This window comes from Colossoma macropomum, unplaced genomic scaffold, assembly GCF_904425465.1.
Source record: "Colossoma macropomum unplaced genomic scaffold, Colossoma_macropomum, whole genome shotgun sequence".
Classification (NCBI taxonomy): Eukaryota; Metazoa; Chordata; class Actinopteri; order Characiformes; family Serrasalmidae; genus Colossoma; species Colossoma macropomum.
Window position 1 is genome coordinate 17,600,759 of NW_023494798.1, and position 16,608 is coordinate 17,617,366.

General features: G+C 39.4%; 2 protein-coding genes across 2 annotated transcripts in view; one reads left to right on the forward strand and one right to left on the reverse strand.

Moving 5' to 3' along the window:
• zgc:173742 (DNA topoisomerase I, mitochondrial) overlaps positions 1–12,913 on the forward strand; it is a 34,641-nt gene extending 21,728 nt beyond the window's left edge. The window contains exons 13-20 of the mRNA XM_036584658.1: positions 146–289; positions 1,515–1,700; positions 2,843–2,911; positions 8,112–8,226; positions 11,818–11,945; positions 12,235–12,329; positions 12,430–12,579; positions 12,686–12,913. Of these exons, the coding sequence (XP_036440551.1) occupies positions 146–289; positions 1,515–1,700; positions 2,843–2,911; positions 8,112–8,226; positions 11,818–11,945; positions 12,235–12,329; positions 12,430–12,579; positions 12,686–12,788 (990 nt within the window). The 3' untranslated portion in view covers positions 12,789–12,913. The remainder of the gene's footprint in view (positions 1–145; positions 290–1,514; positions 1,701–2,842; positions 2,912–8,111; positions 8,227–11,817; positions 11,946–12,234; positions 12,330–12,429; positions 12,580–12,685) is intronic.
• Positions 12,914–13,875: 962 nt separating this feature from the next.
• On the reverse strand, positions 13,876–16,338 carry hsbp1b (heat shock factor binding protein 1b). The gene is made up of 4 exons (XM_036585636.1): positions 16,119–16,338; positions 15,720–15,786; positions 14,436–14,559; positions 13,876–14,202 (listed from the first exon to the last, which is right to left on the reverse strand). The coding sequence occupies exons 1-3, from the start codon at positions 16,161–16,163 to the stop codon at positions 14,441–14,443; spliced, it is 231 nt and encodes a 76-aa protein (XP_036441529.1). The 5' UTR covers positions 16,164–16,338; the 3' UTR covers positions 13,876–14,202; positions 14,436–14,440.
• Between the last annotated feature and the right edge of the window lie 270 nt (positions 16,339–16,608).

Sequence of the window (16,608 nt, forward strand, 5' to 3'; positions counted from 1 at the left end):
TAAATAAACAGTAATTGTGCATTAAAATGTAAAAGTGTTTTCTCTATAGAGGATGTGTCAACCTTTCACTTAAAAATCTACAAAAATTATAATTTAACCAGGAGCCCAAACTTTTGCCTACGACTGTGTATTTTGTGGTGTGCAGGGGGAAAAAGACTGGGAAAAGTATGAAGTGGCTCGCAAGCTCAAGTCATGTGTCGATGCCATCCGATCCCAGTACCAGGAGGACCTGAAGTCTAAACAAATGGGCACTCGCCAGAGAGCTGTAGCACTCTATTTCATTGACAAGGTCAGCTCACATTTTCTGTCCACCTGCTTGATAATGATGTGCTTTTGAGCACTATGTTTTGACTTTTCTTTTTAAAGTGTTTGGTATTGTTGGTAATTCACAGTAATAAGAAAATTGCAGACAGTTAAGAAAACATTCACCAAGGTGTGAAAGTTCAGATAAATAGTCTTGATATGCTTCACGCAGCGACTAACACATTTTACCACTGTGAAGGTCATAGTCAAGAAGATATTATAGCTCTCAGGCTTCTGCTCCTGTCTACTAAATGAAACCAGCCACAAGTATATCTTGGCTAACTATTTGTTGGCTCCTTATAGAATCTTTCATTTTTAAAGCATTTGTTGCATTTACAGGTCATTTGATGCAAACACATCTATGAAATATTAATATATGGTACTGTGCAGAAGTACTTTATTTCCTTTCCATTCAAAAAGGCCATCAAGTTGTTCATCTTTCAGCATCAAGAAAAAAGCCAAAGTTCAGTCTTGGAAGTTCATGAAGTCCAAACATATTCAGCGATGTTGAGGGCCGTTGGGATGTTGTCTGGACTCCGGTGTGGACAGTCCATTGTTTTAGGAACATCAGCAGCTTCAGCTTTTGTAATGGCTTTTTGGCAGCTACACATCCTTTCATAGTGTTCAGTTGTCTTCTCACAGTGGAAGGATGGACAGAAACACCTCTGAAATCTGACGTTAAGCAAGAGTGGAGGTTGATTTTCTCCTCGCTCTCAAAGATGAAACCTTTACATATTGTTTATCTGATGGTGGCAGTTTTGGTGGTCTACCAAGTCCTGTTTCTTATGCAATTGTATTGTCTTATATGTGATCTCCTTAGAAATATCTCCTGCAAAATAAAATAATTGTACTTTTAAATAAATGAGGGTGGACTTTTGCACAGTACTGTAGCTTGTAGGTTTACAGACAACAGGCACATGCTCACACATCAGTCAGCGTGCGTAAATGCCTCTGAGTAGAGATAAAGGATCAGAGGTTGACATACATTATTAGCCTCTACCCTGCCGTGGAGTGTTTAGGGGTTAAGTGCTTACAGGACACAACAGCAGCACGCTATGACTGACACAGCCGCAAATTGAGCTCACGACCTTCTGGTAGCTGGACAGCGTCCCGTCCTGCAGCGATGCCCAAACTCCTTCACACAGGGCCTGGGTCCAAGTTCCTGTTTCAAGCAGATATTTCTGGTGTGTGTGTTGTGTTTGTGTGCACAGCTGGCTCTGAGAGCAGGTAATGAAAAGGAAGAAGGGGAAACAGCTGATACAGTGGGTTGCTGCTCTCTGCGCGTGGAGCACATCACTTTACACGACGCACTCGACGGAGAGAAATGCGTGGTGGAGTTCGACTTCCTGGGTAAAGATTGCATCCGCTATTACAACAAGGTTCCTGTCTCCAAAAGGGTAAGGCCACGTGTGTAATAATCATGCCAATCACAGTTGGTAAACAATAAAGTATTGTTTAGCCTCTTTGTTTCGTGGTGCATCACACAGTGAGTCAGCTGTAGGTCCAGTGTAAGAAGCATATTAGAATCTGAGGGGGAGGTTTTGCCGCTATAAGCAGCTTGGGTCATTCTCCTTTGGCTATGGAAATTGTTTCACTTCTAATATGGTAATACAAGGAGTCAAACTAGTTTAGAGAGCATGTGTGAAAAATGTTTGCTTCTGTCGAACACTGTTTGCCAGCACAAGCTTTCTCATTATTTAAATGAGAACATTTTAAGCAAAAGTCATCAGGTAAGAAATAATTAGTTCCCTGAATATGTAACAGGTTCATTGAGAGAGGTGGAGAGTTGTTGGAAATGTCAGATATAATTGAAGGGAAACGTAATTTCCACCCCCCCCCCGGTTCTCTCTTCATGCTGAATAAGAACCGGAGCCCCTGGCTTGTGGCATCTGGTGCCAGCTGATCCTATGAGTTTATGTCGTATTGGTTTATTTTGTGTCTTAGTGTGTCTAATGACATGTTGAGTGTTGAGCTCCATCTTCAGTGGAAATGTGAGTATGTGTGAGAGGGATGGAATTGGGAAGGGAGCGATGCAGGCATCTGCTTCTGCATGGCCAGATTGTGCTGCTCAGTGTATGGTAAGTGTGGTAATGATGTGTAAAGCTCGTGCTAGTGCTACACTATCCGTGATTACAATTCTGACAGGTCCACGGACGAGTCAATCAGCACTCTGGTCGGCACGCTGTTCAGTTAGTCAGGGGAACCAAGTCCCTCATTGCTTGACAAGCATGTCTGCTAGCTTCTGTTTTTTCCCTACATTTGGCTCAAGGACAAATAGTTATTCAAATGAGTCTGATTTAAAAGAAACACATCTGCTATCATTAATTAGTAGCGTGCATATTTTAGCCTTTAGTTTATTCAGCAAGAGTGGAAGAAAACAGGACTTCATGAAAATGTCAGATATAATTGAGTGCTATTTCTCTCTCTCTCTCTCTCTCTCTCTCTCTCTCTCTCTCTCTCTCTCTCTCTCTCTCTCTCTCTCTCTATCGACAGTGCTGGTATAAGCCTCAGGTTGATTTTTGTTGTCTCTTTCTTTCAGGTTTTCAAAAACCTCAAGCTTTTCATGGAAAACAAGCAAGAGGGGGATGACCTGTTTGATCGACTGAATGTGAGTATAGGCTTCTGGGGGTTAATTCTGGATTAAAGCAGGATTTCACATTTAGCCAAATAACTTAAGCCAACATCAAACCTGTCCGTTTGGAGGAGAGCTAAGGGACGTTAATGACAGGTATAAAAAGTGTAAATCCACAGGTGAGTTTTTCTGAGCAGCATGAGAAGATATACGTTAAAAAAATAGCATAAATAAAACATACTCTGACCATACCATTAAAAATTAAATTGCCATGCCTGACCCTAAGCTTAAAGGGGAATTCCATTCCAGTTCTTCCAAAGTTTCTGCATAGTTCAGTCACCATTCTAGGTGTTTTGACGTGAAGTGGATCATTGCAGAGACTCAGATTTTCTTTACAGTGGTGGTGACAGGAATCAGGGGTTGAGATGTCTACCAAATATGACCATTTTATTTACTGTCCAAAATGACCAGTGAACTTATGTGTCTTCAGTTTGAGTTTTTGTACATAATGTTTATAATATCGTGTATGGTAAAATAGTGTAAAATCTACGAAAAGTTTTCTTTTTGAATTGATTAAAAAAAAGGACATTTTAAAGCTAAAACCTTCTCAAAGCTATCATAAAACAGTGTCTCAGGCATCAGACAGCATATCTATAACCATTTCATATAGTAACTTTCTGAGAGGAAGCTTTTAGAGGCATTAAATGCTTTGGACATCTGGTTCCTATCACTGCCAACGTGAACGATTTTTGTTCACGTCTTGTTTTTGTTTGTCTTAATGCAGACCTTTTGAAAAATTTGGTGGAATTCCCCTTTAAGTCCTAAAGGCCTGTATGTGGGCCTACACTTCAGTTTCTCACTTTCATATATACAAAGCATGCTCTTGTTATAGTAGCTATTGAATGACTCATAGAAACTATGTTTTTATTATTTTTAATCATATTAAATCTTTATTACCATATTTAACAGGAAAACCATCAGTAAATCTAGAGTTCAAAAGTTTTGCTTTTTGAAATAACCACTTGGTGTGAGGTTATTTATTTCTCTTTTTTTGCCCCCCCAATATCTCTCTGTAAAATCTCTATGCTTCCCCTTCCAACCAGTGCCAGCAGATTTATTGGCAAGCTTGAGGTCATGTGTCTGACCTGACATGCACTGTGTGTTAAAGCTGATTGTGAGTGGGTGTTTTATCTCTTGAAGCCTGGCCTGACTGGCAGAGATACAGAATGTGCAGATAGAGAAAAAGAATGAAGGAGAGAGAGAAGGAGAGAAAGATAAAGAGGCAGGCCAGTTTGGTAATCGTAGGCGGAAGTGCAGGAAGATGATATTGTACTCCATGCTGCTCTTTTGACACTGTGAAGGCCCAAGTGAAGGAGAAAGAAAAAGCACAGCTTACAGGGTCTGGCCTCTGCCACACAGGCCTGCAAATCTTACTGCAAATCGTATTTCATGCTGCTCTGTATGTGAATGCGGATGTCTGCATCAGAGTACTGCTGCTATGCTTATTTCTTCATCCATGGAAATGGGCAAATACCCAAATACCTGAACCCAATATAGGCAAGTTCATGACTAGGTCAAATATGTCGCATTCGTAACATGCAGACTTTTTCCTTCTGTCTCTTGTAGTATAGTCCATAAATAATCAGAATGTGGAAGAATTTTTTATTTGTGCTTTTTTTGTCCTCTAGCACTTTGGAGTTGAAATAAAACAATAGAAATGTGAAGTCAAAGTGCAGAATCTCAGCTTTTTGAAAGTATTAACAATGATATCATGTTTAAAAGCACAGTCATTCGACCACATATGGAATAGGATTCACAATCATTTTCAGGGTCTGTTCTGTTGTTACTTGGCTTGTTGTTACTTACAAACTGTGTAGGCCCCGCCTTGCTTTTAAGTCAGCCTCAGTTCTTTGTGGTATGGATTTTAAAAGATGTTGGAAACATTCCTTTCAGATTCTAGTCCATGTTGATACGACTGCATCATGCAATTCCTGCACATTTTTCAGGAGCACTTTGATACTGCAAATCTCTCATTGTACCGTATCCCAAAAGTGTTCTGTTGGATTCAGATCTAGTGACTGGGAAGACCACTGAAGAACACTGAACTCTGAAATCCTTTCAGACTCATAGCATTGAGTTGTCTTCTCGCAGTGGAAGATGAACAGAAACACCTGTGGATTTTTTTCTAAAACTTGGTTTTCCATTAAGCCTATGAGAGCTTTAAGTACTGTTTACCTGATGATGACAGTTTTGGTGGTCTGTAAGATCTTACATGATTGGAGTCCAATTTTCTCTACATCTTTAATCCTCTTTTGAACTGCAGTTTTGGAAACTTTTTTCCCCAATTTTCTCCCCAATTTGGATGTATCCAGTTCCACCCACTAGTTAGGACTCCCCCAATCACACAATGCCACTAGCAAGTGGAGGGCAAGAGCTAGCACATGCTTCCTTTGAGACCAGTGAAGCAAGGCACTGTATCTTTTCGAACTACTGCTAACACAATGTCGTTGGACAGCTCGGACGGCTGTAGCATTACCAGGCATCGAACTTGGCAATATCCTGATGATCGGGCCAACGCTTAGACGGTCGCGCCACTCAGGAGCACCCTTGGAAACTTTTTCCACTTATTTTCCTTTGACCTTTCCCTTCTGTATGCTGGTATGTTGTATCTAATTTCCTCGGAAATGTCTTCTGAAAAATGAAAGTCATCTTGAAACCTAATGGCCATTTTGATTGGAAATTAAATAAATAAAGGTCTCTGAATTAAGCACAGTATTGTATATAGTGTGTATATAGTGGTCTCTCACTGGCTGAGTGGGTGGGGATAGGGTAGCTTTCTGCTAGAACAAGAATCACTGGCAGTGTTGAATGGCATTTGCATAGTATTTCATGTTATTTGAATAAGAACATGAATATGTGCCATCATAAATGTTCGACATGCTGCAGGATCTCTCTCTCTCTCTCTCTCTCTCTCTCTCTCTCTCTCTCTCTCTCTCTCTCTCTCTCTCTCTCTCTCTCACAGCACACAGCCACTCAGCTTCATGTGAAGTGTTTTTCACGTCTGTCTCCTGTGGTGTGAGTATGAGACGTATGTGTTAGATGCAGGGAGTGTTTGTGTTGGACTTTGTGATCAAACCAGCGAGAAAACAGCTGGTGTCATTAATGTCTAGACGTTTCCAGAGCATCGCCCCCATTTTCAGACCGGTGTGATGGCACACTTCCCTTAATAAGCTCTCCAAAGTGTACATTCACCAATAGTATTACTAAACAGTCTTAGTTTCACTTGTGTCCTGTTTGTTTTATGTGAACAGTTGCACATACGCTAGCCCCCAGCTGGCCAGACCGCCATCATGACAGTGTATTTTTTTTTTCTGTGCACACAATCACAAAATTTAAGGATCCATATTCGATGTTTTTCCTTGTATTTTATCATTGCTGAGGTCTGCTTATGACATTTGTGTGGGTTAATGTGCCAAAATCTGTCATAGTTCATTTCTACATGACCATTTTCCAACCTCACTGTAACCCACTTGCACTAAACAGGCTGCTTGTTTCTGTGCCTGTAAATGGCTGCCCTAAATTGTGCCTCCTTTAAAAAGCACTCTTGACTGTAACACTCCTTATAACGTCATTGTAAATATGTGGGTCTAGATTGCACAAGGCTGAATAGGCAGATATATGAAAATATATTGGTTTTTGTGGCGTTGCATAAACACTGAATCAAAGTGGGTTGCTTTTGCGGGTTAGTTTCCATATATGGACTGAATGAACAGGGGAGTGAATGTTACCTTTTGAAACAATGTTAACATACTATATCATCCTCTTTTTTTTTCGAAAAAATTGGTATGCGTGGCATTGGCCATTTAATCTCGCTCACCAGGTTTTAGGTTTCTTTTCATTCCTCAGTGCTTGTGGATCATCCAGGCTTATGGAACATCAGTCACAGTCTACGCCAATCCAATTTGACCTCAGTATGGCAAATTCTGCCAATCCAAAAGCATCTCGTGTGGAACACTAGTGGGTTTGGTAAAGCACTTGAATTTTTTTAGAATATGTTGTATTTACCTAATTGGTCTGGTCGGCAGATCAAGTAAAGCAGACCAGGTAAAAAAAAATGTCCATATGCTGGAAGGCTCAAAGTGAGAGTCAACAGTGTATGGACATACAGAATTAGTCAGGCTTCAATGGAGACAGCCACAGCAGTTGGTGCAGATGTTCTGCCAGCCTATTACAGCTCATATTTGCAAAAATACTCCCAGATCAAAGCAGAAAATCTGCAGTGTCATTAATAGCCAGAATATATTAAAGTTAACCTTTATGGGGTGGACAGCAAGACTGGGCTGAATTCATGAGAACAGTGGGGAAATAAAGCTGGTCCGTGATGCATTATGTTTGTTTGCCGTGGTGTGCTTGCTGGTTATGTTGGCTGTATGCAGCTGATGGGAATTGGTGTGCTGTGTTGTGGTTATGCCTGCAGTTGTGTGGTAATGGGCTGTAGGTGTTTCTGAATGGTAATCCTTTTCGACACATGGTTTCTTCTCTAGAATGGTAAAACATCACTGTGTAGTTCCTGGATTAATGACTATGTTTCTTCCCTTTTGTACAAAGAGACAACACTTATGCTCTCTCAGATCTCTTTACATGTTAACTAATGCTTTTAAAACCTGTATTTTCCTCTAGGGATGCACTGATGTGGGTATTGTGGGCTGCTGCTGATACCCAGTATTTTTCATCATCAATATCTGATATTTTTTTATTTGCCAATACTGATACAAACATTTATAAAATGTAGAAACTACAACTAGTTTCATTTGGAATAACATTACAGAGAAATGTAACACGTGGAGAGTGTTTCAAATGCAGTAAAATGAATATAATGCAGTTATTTTAGCACAGTAGCCCAGCATGACGTAAATGTTCTGCTCCTCTAGAGTACAATAAATAACAAATCAGATATCAGTTTGATTAAATCAAATGAGTTTGCAACAGTTTCTTTTAAACCATATATCTGCTGATACCGATATGATTCTGATTTCTAAATTCTAGCAAGTGTAGTTGTTTTTTTCCTCGTTCGACATACTGAAGACCTTTTTTCTTTCTAAAGACAACAGTGCCATCTAGTGAAATGAGAATTATGATGAAAAGACGGTCATGTGTGGGTTTTGGTGTGGGTTTGTCTGTATAGGTTAAATAACACTATCTATTTTCTATTTTCTGTGTTCTATTTTCTTCCCAGACAAACATGTTAAATAAGCATCTGAGTTCTCTCATGTCTGGTCTGACTGCCAAGGTTTTTAGGACATACAACGCCTCCATCACACTGCAGCAGCAGCTAAAAGAGCTCAGCAATTGTGAGTATCTTTTTTTCTTTCTTTCTTTAATTCTTTCCTTGTGTTTACATAATTCTTTATTGGGCGCTTTAGCGGTCTTTCTATCTTTCATATGGTAATAGCGTTAAAGGGGAATTACAATATATATATATATATATATATATATATATATATATATATATATATATATATATATATATATATATATATAATATACTGTTTTGCCTCACAACACCCTGCATGTACCAATCTACCATTAAAAGAAAATAAAATGTAAAAATACCTTTCAGGCCAAAATCTTATCTCAGAACTGTTGTAAAACAATGTCTCGGACATCAGGCAGCATATTCACAATCATTTCATGATGTAACTTTAAGTGAGGAAGGTTTTAGGGCATTAGTCTTCAGACGTCTGGTTCATATCACCACAAGTTTCTCTAGAACAGAGCATTTTACTTCAAAACACTCTGAATGACTAGATTAATATCTTGACCATTTTATCATGCAGAAACTACCCCTTTAAGCTCTTATCTTCCACAGACCCAGCTTGCAATCTTGAAAGCAAAGGCCTAAAGTTAACGTCTGAGAAAAAGTACCCCATTCCTGTAGCATAAAATCTTTCTACTTATATTCATTGCAGTTCTCTCCACACCTTGCTTTCCAGTGAAATGAACCATTTGCATAGAAAAGCTGTACTTCCTCTTGCAGACTCATGCCCTTAGTAGGAACAGCTTTCATGCTTTTCACTGTGTTTTGGAAGTGGGCTGTGTTATGCTGACTTTTACACTTGCGGATTTCACAGCCCAGCGATCTAATCGTACTGTTCAAACAGCTGGAGTGGATGAGTGGAGACATGAGGCAATACATAATCCTTTCATTTTGTAGCTGTCACCGACTCCTGCAGTAGTCAGAACTTGTTTCTGACAGAACTTACTTTGGACAAATCAATAAAATCATTATTGATTATGGTACCGGACATCGAAACGTGAGAAATCAAGTTTGAGAAGGGCTCTTTTGCAGGCTTCGTGCTTTACTGTACCTTGTGTGTGGAGGGGAAGACGTCCCTCATCATTTTTCCGTGGCTGATCACACAACTGTCCGGTAATAACCTTCGCTCATTTAGAGCCAAGTGTCTGCTTGTGAAAAATAAGCTATTTCATTATTGACCAGAGTGGGAGCTGGAGTGGAGTCCACAGGAGCATATGTCTCAGCGCTTGCCCACTCAGCTCCTCCCAGCAGGCCATATGCTTCACACATCCATCACTTAAGTCTATAGTCCGTGCCTGTATTTGTGTGTCCTTGCGTGTTTGCACAATTACATCATGCTTTGCATGCCTGTGACCAAGCTGTGCACAGTTTTTAGCCAATAATTGCTGCTGCTGTCCGCTGTGCCAGTGTAGCACTCTTTGCAGGGTGTGTGTATATGTGTGTGAGATGTCTGTCTTCATGCGTTGCAGCTAAGAGTAAATCTGTTTACTGTATCTGCTACAAGCCATAATTAAATCAACTACACACGCAGCAAGGGCTCAACCCACGGGTGGTTTGTATGTGTGTGTGTGAGCATGCAAGTAACAGATGGCAGGGATCTAAGTGTTAAATGCTCTTGCACACAGAAGCACAACTTCAGTTGCTGTATTATGTACTTCAGTTGAAACAATGGGGAAATTCTCTTACCCAATCTGAGGTACATGTAATTGCTTTTATTTTGCTGGTGGGTCACTTTGGTTGAGTGATCAGTTAAGGGGACTGTCAAAGAGCTCTCACCATTGCAGCACATCTGTAGATCTTGGCAGTCCAAGTCAAGTCAAAGTTTATTTATATAGCACTTTTTACAACAGGTGTTGTCACAAAGCAGCTTTACAGAAAAATTCGGGTCCAAGCCCCCATGAGGAAGCCAGTGGTGACAGTGGCAAGGAAAAACTCCCTAAGAGCAAGAGGAAGAAACCTTGAGAGGAGCCAAGACTCCTCTGGTCGACACCGGATAGCAAACAGTGTTAGTATAAAATATTAAAAATACAGAAACGTGGAAAAACAGGTGAAGCATTGGTTACAGTTAGATAGTTTGAGTCTGTGCAGCAGCAGCATCAGGCAGTGTGTTAAGCTCTTAAATTTGGCCTTAAAGATGGATACCACAGATTTTAGTCGCTGAGATGTTCTCTGATGAAGTAGTCCATTTCCCCTTTCTGGGACTGTTGGGATATCATCAGCTGACGCTGGCATGAACATTAACATAAAACTACTCATTTATAGACATTTTACACCTGTCTCACGATATACTGACCTCCTTACCATTTCATACTTAAATACATACTCCTGGATTTAAGTCTCATTTTCACTGTGATACAATTCAAACAGTAGTCACTGGTTTTCATTTCTTATTTTCTGTTTCTCATTTGTTACTCTGATAGGCTTCTAAAAGTAGTCATTGATTCATCATTTGCTAATCTAAATCCTTCTGTCCAATGACAGGCTCAGTTGTTTCTTTACTCCATATTCTTTGTTGTATTTTGCTCAAGTTGTATTACTGTTTTGCTATCTGGTGTTGACCAGAGGAGCATGGGTTCCCCTGTTGTGTCTTGGTTTCTCTCAAGGTTTCTTTCTCTTGCGCTTCGGCCCTTGGCTTGCTCATTTGGGGCTTGGACCCAGATTTTCTGTAAAGCTGCTTTGTGATGACGCCCATTGTGAAAAAAAGCACTATATGAATAAATCCTGACTCATGGCAATCATGGATTTAGTTTTCATTTTCCCTGCATTTTCCAGCATTGATGTTCTGAACATGTCTTACTTTTGATCACTATTTTTTTCATTATTCATTATTTAATATTCATTAGTTTTTCCTTATTCACTGTTGCATAACTCATTGTTTTTTTGATTTCTTTACTGTGGTCTCGCTGAGAACCGGAGATTGCGATGTCTACAACTCCAATAGCTATTTGCTATTCAAAATGACCACTGAACTTAGATGTGTCTTCTGAATTATGTTATGTTAAAAATAGTAAAATATTGATAAATGTTAAGCTAAAAGTGGTTTTAAAACAAAGGAAAAGTGGCAAATCTTTCTATTTTGCCTTAGAACTCCCTATATATGCATCATTATCATTAATGTACTTAAAATACATGTTTCATGCCAAAAGCTTATCTCAAACGTATCTTAAAACAATGGCTCAGGCATCAGGCAGTCTGTTTGTAACCATTTCAGATAATAGCTTCATGAACACAGCTTCATTTCACAAGAAATTCAAGTAAATGTATGTGCAAGTGAGTCCCTGTCTAACCTGTTTTCTCTCAAAGATCAGAAGTGTATACTATAATGTTTAACCAATAACTTGATCACTAAGAACCTGTTTTTTTTTCCTTCACCTATAAAGTTACCACATTGGAGATACAAGGTTCTGTCCTGAAAGCAGTGATCTAAAATGTAAAATATAAGATGGGGTACGATAAAATGGTGGCAAGAGAAAAAAAAAATTACTTTCTACTTTCTAATCTACTATGATTAATAACATAAGCCCAGAGCTGCCCATGCATAAAGGGGGCATTTTGACTTCAGCTTTATCTCCACCTTTTTCATCTGCTTCACCATTTCATCTCTTTCTTTCTTTTTCATATCTAGCATCAGATAACGTGGCTGAGAAGCTGCTCTCCTATAACCGGGCGAACCGTGCGGTTGCAGTTCTCTGTAACCATCAGCGGGCACCGCCAAAATCCTTTGAGCAGTCCATGGCCAACCTGCAGGCTAAGGTCAGTAAATGGGAGCCTATGACTAGACTTATTGAATGAGGAGCGTATCAACAGAAACACTATAAGTACGCCACATACTGCTCTTTATTGATTACATTAATTGTGAATATTTATGGTGATTATTGCTCTTCATCACTGCACTTCATCAAGCTAAAAACAAGCTCTTCTGTTAAGGGTCCTTGCAGTATCTTTATGCATTCTACTGTTTTATTGTACAGATCTTCTGTGGGTTTTTGGGATGGAGATAAAGGATGTGTTGCTTTGTGTTTCTCTGTCTCTATCGTTCTAGATTGAGAGTAGGAAAGAGCAGCTGGAGCTGGCTAAAAAAGAACTGAAACAGGCCAAGAAAGAGGCTAAAGGAAGTTCGGACAGCAAGCTGCTTGTGTAAGTTTTCTTCACTACCTCTGTAGAGGGGCATTTAACAGGGATTCTTGTACCCCGCAGAAGTGCTGTAGGAATAAGGATTAAATGTGTGTGTGCATAGTGTGGTGGAGAAGAAGAAGAAGGCAGTGCAGCGCTGTGAGGAGCAGCTGCTGAAGATGGAGGTCCAGGCTACAGACCGAGAGGAGAACAAACAGATTGCCCTGAGCACCTCCAAGCTAAACTACCTGGACCCGCGCATCAGCGTAGCCTGGTGAGACTATAACACACAATCAGAACAGTTATGTGGTTCAAACAATTTTACCTTGAAAACCTAGGGAACATATTTGCCTTCATTTCTTTTGTTTACTGTTTTGTAGGTGTAAGAACATGGAGGTGCCACTGGATAAAATCTACAACAAGACCCTAAGAGATAAATTTGCCTGGGCCATTGACATGACTGAACTAGACTTTGAGTTTTAACCCCAGATCCTCCTTTAACCCATTTATATTAAACCATTATGTCAGGTTCTTTTATAAGCAAGTTTTAAGATAAAACTGTTGAGTTGTGCAGCTGACTGTTTAAAAATGCTGTGGGCACTTTGTGTTCTTTTAATATCAAGTCTTTCAACATTTTTTACAAGCAATTCAAATAAATGTATGTGCAAGTGAGTACTTGTCTAACCTGTTTTCTCTCAAAGATTAAAAGCGTATACTACAATGTTTAACCAATAACTTAATCACCAAGAACCTGTGTCTTCACAAAACCTGATCTAGCGTGGTTTTACTACTCATCTTACTCTGCAATGAACGTGTACAACATTTATGAGACCACTAGGATCTTGTGGGCCCCAGTGCAAAATTAATGGGCACAATCCATTACTACAAAAATTAGAATGTAATTTGTTACCTTTACATTGTGTTCAAATTTATTGATGAACAGATCTATAGAAAAGTCACAGATGTACAATTGTGTCAGTATCTATGTGAGGGGCCCAATACAGATATTAATGGGGCCTAGTTACCATGGGCATCAGTGTGATTGGCCTCTTTGCCCTCTGGGTAGTTATGGCACTGGAAAGAAGAAGTTTGTTATGTAAACATGGATAAAGGTGACCAGTGTCCCTGGTGTACATACAGTTGTATGTAAAAATGAGTGTGCCCCTGATCAAATTACACATTTTGTTAACTAAGTGAAAATAAGTACGTATCGTCTACAGTGAACATGCTTCTGCACATTTTAATGCACAATTATTAAATGTAGTATGTTTTATTTTTTTCCAGTATGTTAAACTTATTTTTAAATCAACAAAACATAATTTGACCACGGTTTCAAACATTTGCATATGACGATACATATTTTCATATTTGCAGATCTTGTGTGTTACATTTGCTTGCATTCCCGATAGTGACTTGTTTGTTTGTGACCACGTGTGTCTTTGCAGACAAACAGTTTGACTCAGGTGACTTTCAGGAAATTCTTTGTAGTAGAAATAATGCAGCTTCAGGAAAAGATTAGCGATCATGCAGTTGCAGCTGGCTTGATCTAATATGACAAAGGAAAGTGAGGTAGCTGTTTTGTATGAAACCATTTAATAGCATAAATTCAGTGGAAATTGGAATATTATCTAGTTAGCACACAGGTAGTGCTCATTTTACAGTAACAAAGACTTCAACCATGTGATTGGATGGCCTTTAAGTGTGATTAAAAAGTTATTTGCAGTATGTGTTAAAGAACAAAAAGTTAAAGCAAAAGTTGCGCTATCAGGAATCAGCATTATTATGACTCAGTATAAAAAGAACTATACAATAACACATCAAATCAGATCAGTCACCACTAGGGGGGAGATGTTTACTGCTCTTGAGGAATGTCCATACTCCCTTGTTACTTGGCAACCTGTTTAAGAAAATACATAATTTAAGAGCATGGAAATTTGTAATGGTCAACAAATTACATCACACATTTACTGTATTACTATGTTTTATCTTGTTTGATTTTAGCTTTTATTTTTTAACTTGCTATTTCTTTATAAAGCACTTTGAGCTGCTATGTATGAAAAGTGCTGTATAAAAAGTTAACTATTTAAATGCACTTTTTAATTCAATAATTCAAGTTAACTATATTTGTACCTTCACTAAGAGGCCTCGCCTTCTTTGGCCTTGTTGTCTCCTTCTACCTCCTCCACCCCAGCCTGAGTCATCAGGTCAGCGATGTTCTTCTCCAGGTCGTCGATGCGCGTGCTCATCTCGTCAAGTGACTCTTGTTAAGGAAGACAGAGGGTGCACAAGGCAGATTTTGCCCCAGTATCCTCTCCTCTCATACAATCCACATATTGAAGTAGTAGCAAAGGGTAAGCACATTTTCTTTAGTCATTAGTTTTTGTGTTTAGAGCTGTTATCTCTTAAATGAACAATTCTATTGCAAGTACAATAATTGCATATACAGAGATCCAAACTCTTGTGTAGTTAGGTGCTAAAAGTCTAGTGGTAGTGTGAGCAGGACAAGGCTGGGCATGAATTAGCAGCATGTTGGGAAACGACTTCAGAATACCTACTGGTTGGACAGGTACTTCTTTTTTTTTGTAAGCAAAAATAATGTCTCTAAGGCCGTATATATACATACACCACTGACAGTGCTGTCTTTCTGGTATGCTATTACCTGTTAGAGCTAGAACACACATAAAATCTGCATTTTCAGTTTTATATTAAACAATACTATATACTGTATGATATATACTATACATCTACAAACAACACAAGACGATCTGAGTTCTGATACTATCGTTTCTTGCCTTCTGTGCCCAGGCATCAATGCGCCACTCACATCATCGGGTTACATTTTTTCTACTGGGACTGACTGACAGACTAACTGACTAAACTGGGTTTTACCAGTGCAAAGCTCATGGTTACAATTATACTGTGATGTGAAGATGGTAAAGTAACTCAATACACAATACACATTCGCATTAAGTATAGCTCTATGTGAATGTGTATTGTTTTCTATAATAATGTGACTGGTGAGTTACTTCATTAAAGGTTTTATGACTTACACAAGAAAAATTTCTGAAGAGCCACTTTAGAAACAACATGAGGTATCCCCCAGCCTCTTACCTAACCAATTCCAATCAATTTGTGTACTCAGAGTGTTTTTAAACACAATTTTCATCCTTTGCGGATGAAATACACAAAATATTCAATCTTCTTTTAAATGCTGTCTATTAGCTAATTCGATGTGGGTTACATTTGTAATATTGTTGCATCCTACTGAAATGTACCGCTCCGAATGTGACACCTCAGCTGGATAAAGCCATGCACCATTTAGTCACATTAGCTCGTGGCTTTCTGTAACCCGTATTGTGTATCACTTTTCTCCTTACTGTTGCTTACTGCTGCAGTAATGACAGAGTAGGATATTTCTCCCGATGATTTGGTCTGACATGGTCTGGAATTTGTCCTGCATCTGCTGCAGCAACGTCTGCACCTGTCAGAGGACAAAGCATATGAGTTACAGCAGAAACCACAGCGATCACAGCATCAGAGTTTGAGATGCAGGCAATATAACGCTACACACTATATTGGCTAAAGGGGCTGAATGCAAAGTGAGATCCATCCCAGTGTTTTGAGTTAGCAAACGGAGCGACTCCGGTCAACTGGAATTTTTACTGGTCTAGACTAAAAATGAAATTACAGTGTATTTGCTGTAATTTACTACGTGAACAGGCTGAATCTCAGTTATTGCTGGCTGACCTAGCTTTAGCCTAGCACCAGGCCTGCCGCTAGCCTAGCTTAGCAAACTGATGTTTTGATACTCACCACTCCTGTAAGGTCCTGTACCGATTTAGGATCTGTTTCCGCCATAGTTATTGCGTGAAACGACTGTGAAAAGCCAAACAGACAATTAGTCTTTAACGACTAACTGAGATGTAAACGCAATATAAGCTACAGCCAAATTTCGGATCCACAATAATCAGCTGTTGACCAAATCGCGGAGCTGGTAGCACTCTCGCGAGAGCACGGGAAGAAATCCCGTCTTAGCAGCAGTTTCTACCAAACAGTGGCTGTGTCCCGAATCCCGCCGAGGTTTCGTCTAGCTAGAAACTCACAAGTGAGCAGGGGGAGAAAAGTTTGAGCGTTTTTAAGGGAACCCGTTCCTTATATGGAAAATCGAGAGCTTCAGAAAAGGAGATATCTTAAGCCAAACAGGTCACTGGGGGGATTGCCAACATTTGAGTTTCAGAGATTTTCCTGCGCTGCGGTGAAACTTTTTTATGAATAAAAAAGTCCCAGAATAATATAAAAATAT

Excerpts from the sequence above, each read along its gene's own strand:
- hsbp1b (XM_036585636.1), bottom strand. The coding sequence starts at position 16,163 with ATGGCGGAAACAGATCCTAAATCGGTACAGGACCTTACAGGAGTG. Across the intron at positions 15,787-16,118 it reads TACAGGACCTTACAGGAGTG|GTGCAGACGTTGCTGCAGCA; the intron begins GTGAGTATCAAA and ends GTCCTCTGACAG. Across the intron at positions 14,560-15,719 it reads AGACCAAATCATCGGGAGAA|TTGACGAGATGAGCACGCGC; the intron begins ATATCCTACTCT and ends AACAAGAGTCAC.